Source organism: Gordionus sp. m RMFG-2023, chromosome 2, assembly GCF_954871325.1.
Source record: "Gordionus sp. m RMFG-2023 chromosome 2, tfGorSpeb1-WG-v2, whole genome shotgun sequence".
In the NCBI taxonomy this organism is placed as follows: Eukaryota; Metazoa; Nematomorpha; class Gordioida; order Chordodea; family Parachordodidae; genus Gordionus; species Gordionus sp. m RMFG-2023.
In genome coordinates, this window is record NC_088776.1 from 47,320,586 (window position 1) to 47,332,474 (window position 11,889).

Genomic DNA, 11,889 nt, shown 5'->3' on the forward strand with positions numbered 1-11,889 from the left:
TCCTTTTTATTTAATATAATAAAATAAATTTTTTAATATAACTAGTTACAGGCTAAAGTTATTTTTTTCAAAATGTAACTAGAGTTGAAGAGTTTTTCAATAAAGGTAGTTCAACATTAGTAGATAATTTGTCCGATTGCATTGTATGAAAATGCATCTAAGAATAAAAATTAAATTATATACATCATGTAATAATTAGCATAGTTCTGTATAAACCAGTTAGTTAAGATTTTTATATAGGTGTTTTAGCCTAGCAGCCCAATAAAAAAAATTTGTCCATTGCCCATAAAGAACAAATGAATCATTCAATATCAATTTTGATAATCAACCAAGGTGAAATAAAATCATGTATAACTTTTCTTAAAATATAAATAAAAATTAAATTTTAATAAGTTTTAAAAAATTTTAAAAAATTTGTCAGCCTGGCCTGTCAAAATATTTTGCCAAGCCCATAAATTTTTTAAAAAATTTTGTCCTTTAGTCTGGGCCTATGTAAACCTTATAGTATATTTAATTTATCTATTTGAAATTATCTATCCTCAATAGTCAATACTGTGTGTAAATCATTGACAAAGGATCCATAGAAGCAAGGGATGCATTGCTTCCATTGTAATTTTTCTTAAAAATATCCTTAAATATTAAAACACTCTTTATGTTATAATAAAAATATAATATTATTCTACGTTTAAAAAAATTGAAGTAATTTTTATTACTAGGGATGTACCGGTATTTTATATCGGATCGGATCGGGCCGATATTTCGCTCATTTTAAAATATCGGTTATCGGCAAATATTATAAAATTTTCCGATCCGATATAAAATGGCGCTTTTAACAAAATTTTAAAAAAGTTATATCTAAAAAACCATTTATTTTTATAAATAAAATCGAAATACATTTTTATGTTTAATTTTTTTAATAGAAATAATTAGTTAATAAACATTCTGCAATATAGTTATTTTTTTTCGCATTCTGTTTAAAAAAGTGTTCATTAATCTCTTCAGTATCTGTTTTTAGTGATGCTAGTGATAATAACAGTCCCCATCACCGCCGACATATCTCTGATATAAAAAGAAATCTTCAATATATTAATTTTAAATATTAATTTCAAATTTCATAATATATTTTTTTATTACTAATTATGTAAATAGATTAATGTTATTACTTATTATATAAATAATAGCAATTGAATTGAATATAAACTATAACTGACCATTATAATATATTTAAATGACATATGTTATGGTATAGTAAAATTATAGATGTTGTACTAATAAAAAGTATATTAAAAATTAAAACCGTTATCTTTGCAGAATACAAAATTAGATATGATATCGGATCGGTTATCGGCCGATATCAATTTAATATCTGAAATATCGGATCGGCCTCCAAAAAGTGGTATCGGTACACCCCTATTTATTACTTTATTATTTTATTATCTTAAAAAATTAATATTATTTTTACTACATTAAAAAAATTATTATTTTATTATGTTAAAAAATAAATAAAAGAAAAAATCATGTTCATATATTTTTGATGTAATTTTTTACTATATAAAAGAAGGGAATCAAATATAAATTGTTTATTTTTTTTATTAAATAAAGAAAAAAACCAGGGTTGGGCAAATTTTCAGAAAATTGTATTCGGATACAGATACTTTTTAAAATTATGTATTTAAGATACAAGATACTTTAGAAAAATTTCAATAAGATACAAGATACTTATATCTTTTTTAAAAAAGTATCTACGATACAAGATACTTTTTTTAAAAACTTTAAATAATCAAAATGTATAAAGCTTTATTTTCTTATCTATAATATAAATTTATAAAAAAACTTTAAAATAAATTGTAAAAAATAACAAATTTATTATATAAGATAATATATTTTTTTTAATAATTGTATAATTAGTAAATAATAATAAATCAGCATCATAAATCAATATTATTTTTTAATAATATTAATTTTTCAAATTTATCGTTCAATCTTTGACGATTATTAACCATATAAGCAAAGCTAAAAGGGTAATATTGTGTTATATTTAATAAATATTTCTTTTATATATTTATAACTATTTAACATATTTATACTGCGCCTGTCATCTTTAATATAATTTAGGACCTCTAATTCGATATCATTTATTGAATTATTAGAATTGGATGTGGTACTTTTAAAACAAAAGTAATCATCATCTTCATCAATTGAAGATTTTGTTGACGTATCAATTTCAATATTATTATTTAAAAAAATTAAAGTTTCATGTATTAACAAATCCTGAAGGTATTTTTTTCTTTTTCACCATCAATCGAACGATTTTTAAAATAGGGATGAGAAATAGTTGCCAAAAATGCGCTTTTAAAGTTATTATCAAAATCATATATATTTTTAAATCTTTTATTTAAAGAATTTTCTACGGCAATAGCTAATGGTTTGCAAAAATGTAGATCAGTTTGAATTAAATTTGTAATTTTTTTTAACGACATTTAATATTGGAGCTGATTCTCCATAACAGCAGTTGATTTCACTTTGTATTGTCAATCGCTATAGCCAATGGGGACATTATATTGCAATATTCTTCCAAATATTGAATTTCAATATCTCTTAATTATAGAAATTCTAATTTTTGACATAATTTAGGAAGTTCGCCTTTAAATTTTAATAAACTACTAAGACTATCAAACATTCTATTCCATCTTGTGCAGCAAGGTGTAACTAATTATTTTCCTAAAACTGCTTTGATAAGTTCTGCAGTTTTAGGCCTATTACTAGCATTCCATAGCTTAATACATTTGGCTATTGCGGGATGATGAATTTTAGAAATGTTAGGAGAATCCTTAATAGCTGACATCTGCTGTAGCAATAAGACTTATCGTATGGCACAGACAACGAATGTGGGAATATGAAATGATAATGAATATGATTATAAATGTGATTTATTATATAATTATATATTATACTTTTAGATGCTTGACAAAATTTTATGACGAGTCTGCAGAACCACTTATAGATTTGTGGCATTCTTTAAATTCTGTAGTAATTTTATTATGATCATGTTGAAGTACTTGAAAAAATTTCCCATTTAAAATACTTAATTTAAATTTATATATTTTTCGGTTGGAGAATCATCTCAAGATGAATATAAACATATTATTCAATTTTCTTCTTCCATTATTTTAAAATAGATGGATATAAAATGATTCAAATAAAATATGGTAGTTCTAATTGTTAGCAAATTGCTATATGACGACCAACGTCATATATCATAAATTATCTTTAAATATCTAAATTCTGATTAATTTTTCATTTAAATTTTAAAACAATATCATTTTAAATTTTAATACTATTTAAATTAACTAATATAAATTTTTTTTTAAGTATCTGTATCTTTTTGAATACAGAGTTGGTTAAGATACAAATACTTTTAAATAATATGTATCTTAGATACTGGATACAAGATACTTTCCAAAATTTAAATTAGATACAAATATCCGCGATACTGCCCAACCCTGAAAAAATCATGCAAATGTATTGTGTAATTTATGTAAAATATATTGGTGAAGTTAAAAAATTAAGCTTATTTTTTTTATTAAAGATGAAAGTTTATATTAAATTGAGTTGTTAAAAATATATTAAAAATAAATTTACAAAACTTTTTCAACCTAATTTTGGCTCGAACAACTAGAAGTTCAGAGCCAGGATAATATTTAAAGAGTATAACATCTTTATCAATATTGAATCTCAATTGAAAAAAAAATTATTAAAAGTTTAAAATCTAACAATTTCAATTCTTGAGAATTTTACTCAAAAACAAAAACAAATTCCTCGCTGTAGTAATACCAACTACTAATTATAAACAATACGACCACTGATTTATATTTCAATTTATTTTTGATATCAAATTTTATTTATTGTTTTTCGAATGTTCGATTCTATTTTTAATATACAATATACATAAATAATCATTTATTAATTTATTACATTTCCTTCAAACAATTTAAAGTTAGATTTCTTCAATAAACCTCTTTGTAGGTTTACGGTTTCTTGATGAGCATCGTAATGTGGTATTTGTATTTGTGTTTGTATTTGCTTCATTCACTGGCACAACCATTTCTGTAACTTCCAAAGAACTTTCATGATTTGGGATAACTAAACGATTTCTTAACTGATCTGCATGCTTCCGTAATGTTTTCCCGGAAGATTCAACAATATAAGAATAAAGTCCTATTCTTTCTTTAATTACTCCCTCTCTCCAACCATTGGTATTTTCATTATTTAACCATATAGGTTGTGAGATTTCAAATTCTCTTTCCTTTGAATGTAAATCATGATGAAGGCTTTGTTTATCATTAGCCCTTACTATTTCGTGTTCGGCATTTGGTCGGATCCAATCCAGACTTGTTTTCAATTGCCTCCCAAACATAATTTTAGCAGGAGATCTCCCTGTGGAACTATGCTCTCCCAATCGGTAGGTTGTTAAAACCTGTGTCATAGCTTCTTCGGGATCGCTAATTGAATCTCTCGTTGCATAATACCGACCTTTCAAAGTTCGTACTGTACGTTCAGCTAATCCATTAGTTTTTGGATGATAGGGTGCCGAACGTATATGACGTATGTTATTTAAATCACAATACCTACGGAATTCCCCTGATAAGAATTGTGGTCCTTTGTCTGACACACTGTACTTGGGTATTCCAAACCTAGCAAACCATTTATTTAGTCGTTTTATCATAGCATCAGCAGAGGTATTATGCATTAGATCAACTTCTAACCATGGTCTATTTTTCTGGCATCCAGAACATATTTTGATAAAATTTTCTATATCAACATCACATCTGGGCCACCAACAATACAATCTAAAAATAGATTTCATTACATTTTCCCCAGGATGTCCCCAGTGAATCATTCCTAACACTGCATTTCTTAATTTATTAGGAATAACCAATCTCCCATTCCATTCTATAATATCACGATTGACAGAAAGCTCTTCCCGTCGATTATAAAAATTAACTATTTCTTTATCTTTATGACGATCAAAGTTTCGCCAACTTTGCTGAATATGTATTGCTACTTTTTTTAATATTAAATCTTGCTTCGACTCTTTTCGTAGAATATTTTCTGACAATTGCATATCATCTAAATTAATACTTCGAATATCCAAAGCATGTTTAGAATCTTGATTCTCTTCCGAAATTTCTTGGTGTTTATTAATCAAATCTCGAATTCTAGGATCTAGTGTTATGCAACATTTTTCTTTTTCAATATTGTTGACCAAATTGAGTACTTGTTTAATCATAACCTGACGAGGCATTTCTAAATTGAATGCTATAATCCATGGTAATCCGAAAAGAGGCACCCCAGTTGTATTCATTATTACCACTGGTAGAGTCCTTGTCTGTGATCCAATCCTAACATTGACTTGGGTCTCGCCCTTGACGTCTAACGGATGATCACCATATGCAGTCAATGGACTGGTTGGCCTAATTTTTGGTCGCCCAATACTTGTCCATATATCAATTCCTATCAATGACGCTTGTGCACCAGTGTCAAAATCAAATTCAACATCTAACCCATTTATCTCTGCAGTTAGTTTTGCTCGATTCTCTCGATTTTGTTGAATCTTCCAAATATTATGAATAGAATCACTTGATGACACTCTTATATAATTTAAATTCTTTGATTTACAGCAAACTGCAAAATGACCAATTTTTTTACATTTATTACATGCCGCATTTGTAGCTGGACATCTCACTTCTCGGTTATGAATAAAACCACATTTATAACATTTAAGTTTATTATAATCTTTATCATTATTATATTTGTAGTTATTATTATCTTTATCAAATGTATTATTATACTTGACTTTATTATAGCCTTTATCAATTGTAGTCGTCGTTTTTATTGGATGTTTATAATTACTATCATTATCATTTCTTTTGTTATTAACATTTATCTTATTAACAACTGGCATATTTTTATTTGCCATTTCTTTATCTGCTCGCTCAGAAGCTAATGCCAGATCAAGAATAAATTGAAAAGTCAGTACATTATTATCTCTATCAAGACCGTCGGGATATAGAGCTCTAAGATCTCTTTCCAATCCCGGTATTTCCATGCCAACCATAAACTGATCACGTAAACGCTCGTCAATATCATTAAGATAATGACAACGCTTTCCAATTGTTCTAATTTTATTTGCAAATTCAGTTATGGTTTCAGTTGTTCTCCGTAATCTAACGAAATCAAATCTAGAAGCAAAAGCTGTTGACGTCGGTTTAAATAGTTTAAAACATATTGACTTAATTTCCTTAAAAGATAAAGTTTCGATCGAATCAGGATAACAAAAACGGTCCACCAACTCAATATTCTTATTGCCAAAAAATGTTAAAAATATATCTTTATATTGACATTCAGATGGGCTTACGTTTTTTAACCGAAAACTGGCTTCCCATTGAGAAAAATATCTGTGAATAGAAGTATCCAACTCGAATTTATCAAATTTAATCGTAGATAAATCCGCTATTTTTTTGAATCTCCATTTAAGGAATTATTTTCTCCATTTAAGGAATTATTATCTCCATTTAAGGAATTATTTTCTCCATTTATCGTCGCCATTTGTAGTAATACCAACTACTAATTATAAACAATACGACCACTGATTTATATTTCAATTTATTTTTGATATCAAATTTTATTTATTGTTTTTCGAATGTTCGATTCTATTTTTAATATACAATATACATAAATAATCATTTATTAATTTATTACACTCGCAATATTAAGTCAGTCACTTTCCTAGTAATAAACCTCACACTTTGTATGTAAATCATATATTTCTACAAAATATTAGTAATTTTTATTATATAAATAAGAAATAATATTGTATTGCAAATAAATAGATGAAACAACAATAAGACCTCATAAAATATTATAAATATAATTCAAAAAATAAATATTAGCTATTTAATTATATATAAACAAGAATACCTATCATTTTATATTGCATAAATTTTTGTAGAGATGTCAATGCTAATCTTGTAACAGGACCTGTAGTATCCTCACAAATTATGGTATCCAAAAAAGGGTTAAGGTATATACTCTGATCAATATCAGATATCGCTTAATTTTAGCTAATAAGAGTATATTAAACATTAATAATACCTTTAACATCCTTTAATATATTTTTAAGCTTTAAAAATTCTTTCAAAGTCTGATCATTAACGTCATCCTTATTTAAAAGTATTAATAAAATTATAAATATTTAAACTTGATGCTGCAACATACTCCATTTAGTATTTTTCTTTAAGGCTGCTACAAGAATGGAGATCTCTCCATTTATAATATTAACACAGTTCACCAAAACCATCGTCACTTCATAATCTAGGATTTATGATCATATGCTTATAAAATGATAATTCTATTTTTGATCCACAGGTAACATAAAATAAATATTTATATGGCATTTATTTTAATAAATGAAAAGCGTCATATTGACTGCTAAAAACTGAGTATTAATTAATTTTTATTAGCTAAAGAATAAAAAAATTAAGTAGAAAAAATTAGCCGAATTAATTGTTGTTTTTGAAGAAAATTCAGAAGTGCAGATATGTAACAAATTATAAAATTTATTGTGTTAAATTTATTGTTGGATTTTAAGTTTCATCAGCGATAGATTACATGTTTAATATAATAATTTCATATATGTTTTAATTTTTTAGATTATTTTATTGACTTAAAACAAAAAATTAGATAATTATATATAAAATATATACCTTTAATTTATGTAATTATCTCAAAACAACAATTTATTGTTATATAGTGAAAGCTAATATACAAATCATTTTAATATGTTAACTTAATTGAACTCTTATTATATTGTATTTTCATAATGTAATTGGTTATTTAAAAATAGTAAATAAATATTATACTAAAATAATTAATACAAATACACGATATAAAATTTATTCAAAATCACATACTCTAATATAATCTAATAATTTACCTATAAGATATTTCACTGACCTTCATTATTACACATTTGATATATATTTTTTCTATATTTTTATATTTTTTAAAGATGAAAATTTCTGTACTGTACTTGCGTTTTTTGGAACAAAAGTTATGATTATCTGCATAATTTAAAATATTATTTAAGACATTTTATTAGTTAAGTATATAAAATTCATGTTTAACATTTAATTTCTAGATAGATGAAGGCTGTTTTTAGAATGTGAATTGGATATTAATTTTTTAAATATGAAATGTTTGCCTAGAACTAGCCTTATGTAATTATGAAAAGTTAAACAAATAAATTAAAGATTTAAGTATAGTTTAAAGGTTCATGGCAAATATAGGTCTGCTTAAGGCAAAATTCTCATGCCTAGCCATGCCAGGTTTATTCTTTGCCGGTGTAACGTTTTAAAAATACTCCATTTTTTTATATACTCCTTTAAGCTTATTTGTGGAGTATTTTCAGATCATATTGTTTGTTTATAATGTATTTACATATCAGAGTATATTTAGATCAATGTAATTTTTATAATGATATTTTTTTGAAAAAGTGCTCATGTCAATCAAGAAACATTATTCTGGAGCTGATGATGCTGAGGCGATTTTTTTGAATTTCCAGTCAAATTTTTTAGGTCGTAAAGGATATTTGCCCCGTTGGCGCCTTTTTTAAACTCCATTTTAAAAAATAAATACAGGTTCATATTCATATATTTTACATTATAAATTTTATTTTATTATAGAAAATAAAAGAAGCTACAAATTTATCATTGATTCAAGAAGCTAAAGATTTATTATTGATTCAAGAAGCTAAAGATTTAAAAATACAGGTTCATATTAATATATTTTACATTATAAATTTTATTTTATTTTAGAAAATAAAAGAAAAGATTTATCATTGATTCAAGAAGCTAATCATTGATTCAAGAAGCTAAAGATTTAAAAACAGGTTCATATTAATATATTTTACATTATAAATTTTATTTTAGAAAATAAAAGAAGCTAAAGATTTATTATTGATTCAAGAAGCTAAAGATTTATTATTGATTCAAGAAGCTAATCATTGAATCAAGAAGCTAAAGATTTAAAAACAGGTTCATATTAATATATTTTACATTATAAATTTTATTTTATTTTAGAAAATAAAAGAAGGCTAAAGATTTATCATTGATTCAAGAAGCTAAAGATTTATTATTGATTCAAGAAGCTAAAGATTTATCATTGATTCAAGAAGCTAAAGATTTAAAAACAGGTTCATATTAATATATTTTACACTATAGTTTTATTATTTTAATTATGTCATTATATCTTAATACTAAATTTAATTCTATACATGAATTAAACGATGCCATATCTATATATGAAAAAGAATTTTTTTTAACATAGTTATTAATAAATCAGACTTATTAAAGGAACCTTATAGCAAAGCATTTATAGCTCAATATAAATATAATCGAGTTTATTATATATGTAAATATGGACTGAAAAAAAAATAAGTCTAGAGGTATAAGATCCTCATCTAGTTTTCACAAGGAATGTATTTTTATGTTCACAGTCTTTCTTCAGTGTGATAGACTAAATGTGTATTCTTTAGATATTGTCACATTTGTAAAAGATCATAAAAACCATGATCTAGGTTAGACATATTTATTTGATTTTTAACTAACATGATTTATATAATCAAGATAAAAAACTATATGAGATGCTCTCTAAACAAAGAAGGCTTTCTCCAATAAAAAAAACAAATTGTGGAGCAAGCTATCACTTTTAAAGCTAATAAGGTGAAAATACAAGAATATGTTCTTAATTCATGTCAGATAATGACTCTGAGAGATATTCATAATATTTCAGCCAAATTAAACAAGCCATCTGATAATGTATTACTTGATGTAATAAATCAACTCAGGGAAGATAATGGAGCTGTGGTGGAAATCCTAGAAAATGATAGTGAATTGTTGGGCATTTACTTTCAAGATGCTAGCATGCTCCATTATCTTAAATATTATCCTGAGGTGATATTCATTGATGCTACCTACAAATTAAACTATCTAGGTATGCCACTGTTTATTCTACTTGTAATAGATAGTCATGGACAATCTCAAATTGTCGCTTTATGGCTTGTAAAGGCAGAATCATATTTTTGTGTTAAAAAAATGTGCATGATGCTTGGTACCAGATGAAAAAATCGTCTGCGGGAAAATGGCTGATGTTAAATTGTTTTATATATTTTCTTCAAGATACATTTAAAATATTTGCCTTTAAAATGCCATCTCCGAGAAATAATGGAATGCCATATCTTTATTTGAATGGAAAACAGGCCTATTTAATCTTTTATATTTTATAGATATCAATAAAAATCACATCATCATTGGAGGAGACCTTAACATGAAATTATGTAATGAAATCACTAATTCTCTTATTGGTTTTGCTACTTTAAATAATCAACTTTTTATAAACAAAGAAACAATAAATATCACACATACTTCAAACCCTCAAACAAATATACTCCTATAATCCTTAAAAAATATAATATCTCTAATCTTAATTTACCAACCCCAGCAAATAATTTTCTACATAATTTGAATCAAATCAACAATAATGACTCATGGTTAAACATTTCAAACTCAATTATCAAAACAGCAAATACCCATCTTAATATTAATTATCAATATCTATACATAATGTACATAAATACTAATGTGTTATTTTAATTATTTCTGCAACTCAATTATCAAAACAGCAAATACCCATCTTAATATTAATTATCAATATCTATACATAATGTACATAAATACTAATGTGTTATTTTAATTATTTCTGCTAGCAATATAATTATACATGAATGGGTTTATTTAATCGTCAATATGTGTCATTAAATCATCACAACACAAATTCTCATTAAATATTTTCTTTGTTATTTTTTATTTTTCAATATTATTTTTTAGATGTTACAAGAAAAGGTATAGTTAAAAAAAAAATTATTTATATATTTATCAAGATGACACAATTAAATCAGGACAGAAAAAATGTTAATACTTTTAAAAATTTAATATTCCTTTTTTTTTAGATGAGGATGAAAATTTTCAAGAACCAGCTATTAAAAATCTAAAGCTTAATGCGGAAGAAAATCATATGAAGGGTAATATTTTCATATATTTAATATTAAATCCTTTTTGAAAATATCTAGTTATGAATATACTAAATTCGATAGTTGGAGAGGATTATAATTGTATAAACAAAAAAGGTATAATAAAAAAAATCTAATATACATATTTTTTTAGATGATGGAGTTAAGACACCAGAAAAAGCATAGAAAATGCTAGAGCATAATGACATTCGACCTTTTGGTAACATTTTTAAGATTTGATAAAATCAATTTTTTAATTTAATAGGTGCCCCGCCGGAGAGGAAGGGCATAGCTCAAAATGCCGTTTATGGTACAGAGGTGGAGATAGTTGCAATGACAACTATGCTCCAGACAAATATTTTAATACATACTATTTATAAATGGGCATACTATATGCCCATTAAAAAATTAAGTAATATTAAAAAATTTAATGTAAATATTTATTTAATAAATCATAGCGAACATATTGATCGCATAATTAATTTTAATTAATATTTATATAGCATATATTATTTATATTGCATATAGCATATATTATTTATATCGCATATATTATTAATTGATTTTTTTATATACAAATTAAATAAAGGATTTTAATAAATTATTCTGAAAATTGTTTCTAACTTTGAGCAGTAACGTGATAATAGATAGTGCAAGATTTATATGTTAATCTTTGATATTTTCGAATTAAACCTTAAATAAATATATAAATTTTTAACATTTAATATTAAATCTAATAATTTCTAAAGAGAATAAGGCAA

The 11,889-nt window shown here is 25.0% G+C and overlaps 1 protein-coding gene and 1 long non-coding RNA gene across 7 annotated transcripts in view; one reads left to right on the forward strand and one right to left on the reverse strand.

Annotated features, from left to right (window-relative positions):
- LOC135923870 (Golgi-specific brefeldin A-resistance guanine nucleotide exchange factor 1-like) overlaps positions 1-7,410 on the reverse strand; it is a 34,110-nt gene extending 26,700 nt beyond the window's left edge. For all 3 annotated transcript variants that reach the window (XM_065458853.1, XM_065458852.1, XM_065458851.1), the window contains exons 1-3: positions 7,262-7,410; positions 7,156-7,222; positions 6,982-7,113 (exon numbers count right to left, since the gene is read on the reverse strand). In XM_065458853.1, the coding sequence (XP_065314925.1) occupies positions 6,982-7,113; positions 7,156-7,222; positions 7,262-7,360 (298 nt within the window). In that variant the 5' untranslated portion in view covers positions 7,361-7,410. The remainder of the gene's footprint in view (positions 1-6,981; positions 7,114-7,155; positions 7,223-7,261) is intronic.
- Positions 7,411-8,557: 1,147 nt separating this feature from the next.
- Positions 8,558-11,614, forward strand: LOC135924615 (uncharacterized). Of its 4 annotated transcripts, none has more exons than XR_010571342.1 (10): positions 8,558-8,699; positions 8,745-8,831; positions 8,877-8,950; positions 8,991-9,095; positions 9,141-9,253; positions 10,947-11,140; positions 11,189-11,245; positions 11,283-11,348; positions 11,394-11,540; positions 11,587-11,614. It is a non-coding gene; the product is annotated as an uncharacterized LOC135924615 (long non-coding RNA). The 4 variants fall into 4 exon arrangements; XR_010571341.1 differs by having other exon boundaries at positions 10,947-11,029; positions 11,069-11,140; positions 11,394-11,596; XR_010571340.1 differs by having other exon boundaries at positions 11,394-11,596.
- Positions 11,615-11,889: the final 275 nt, after the last annotated feature.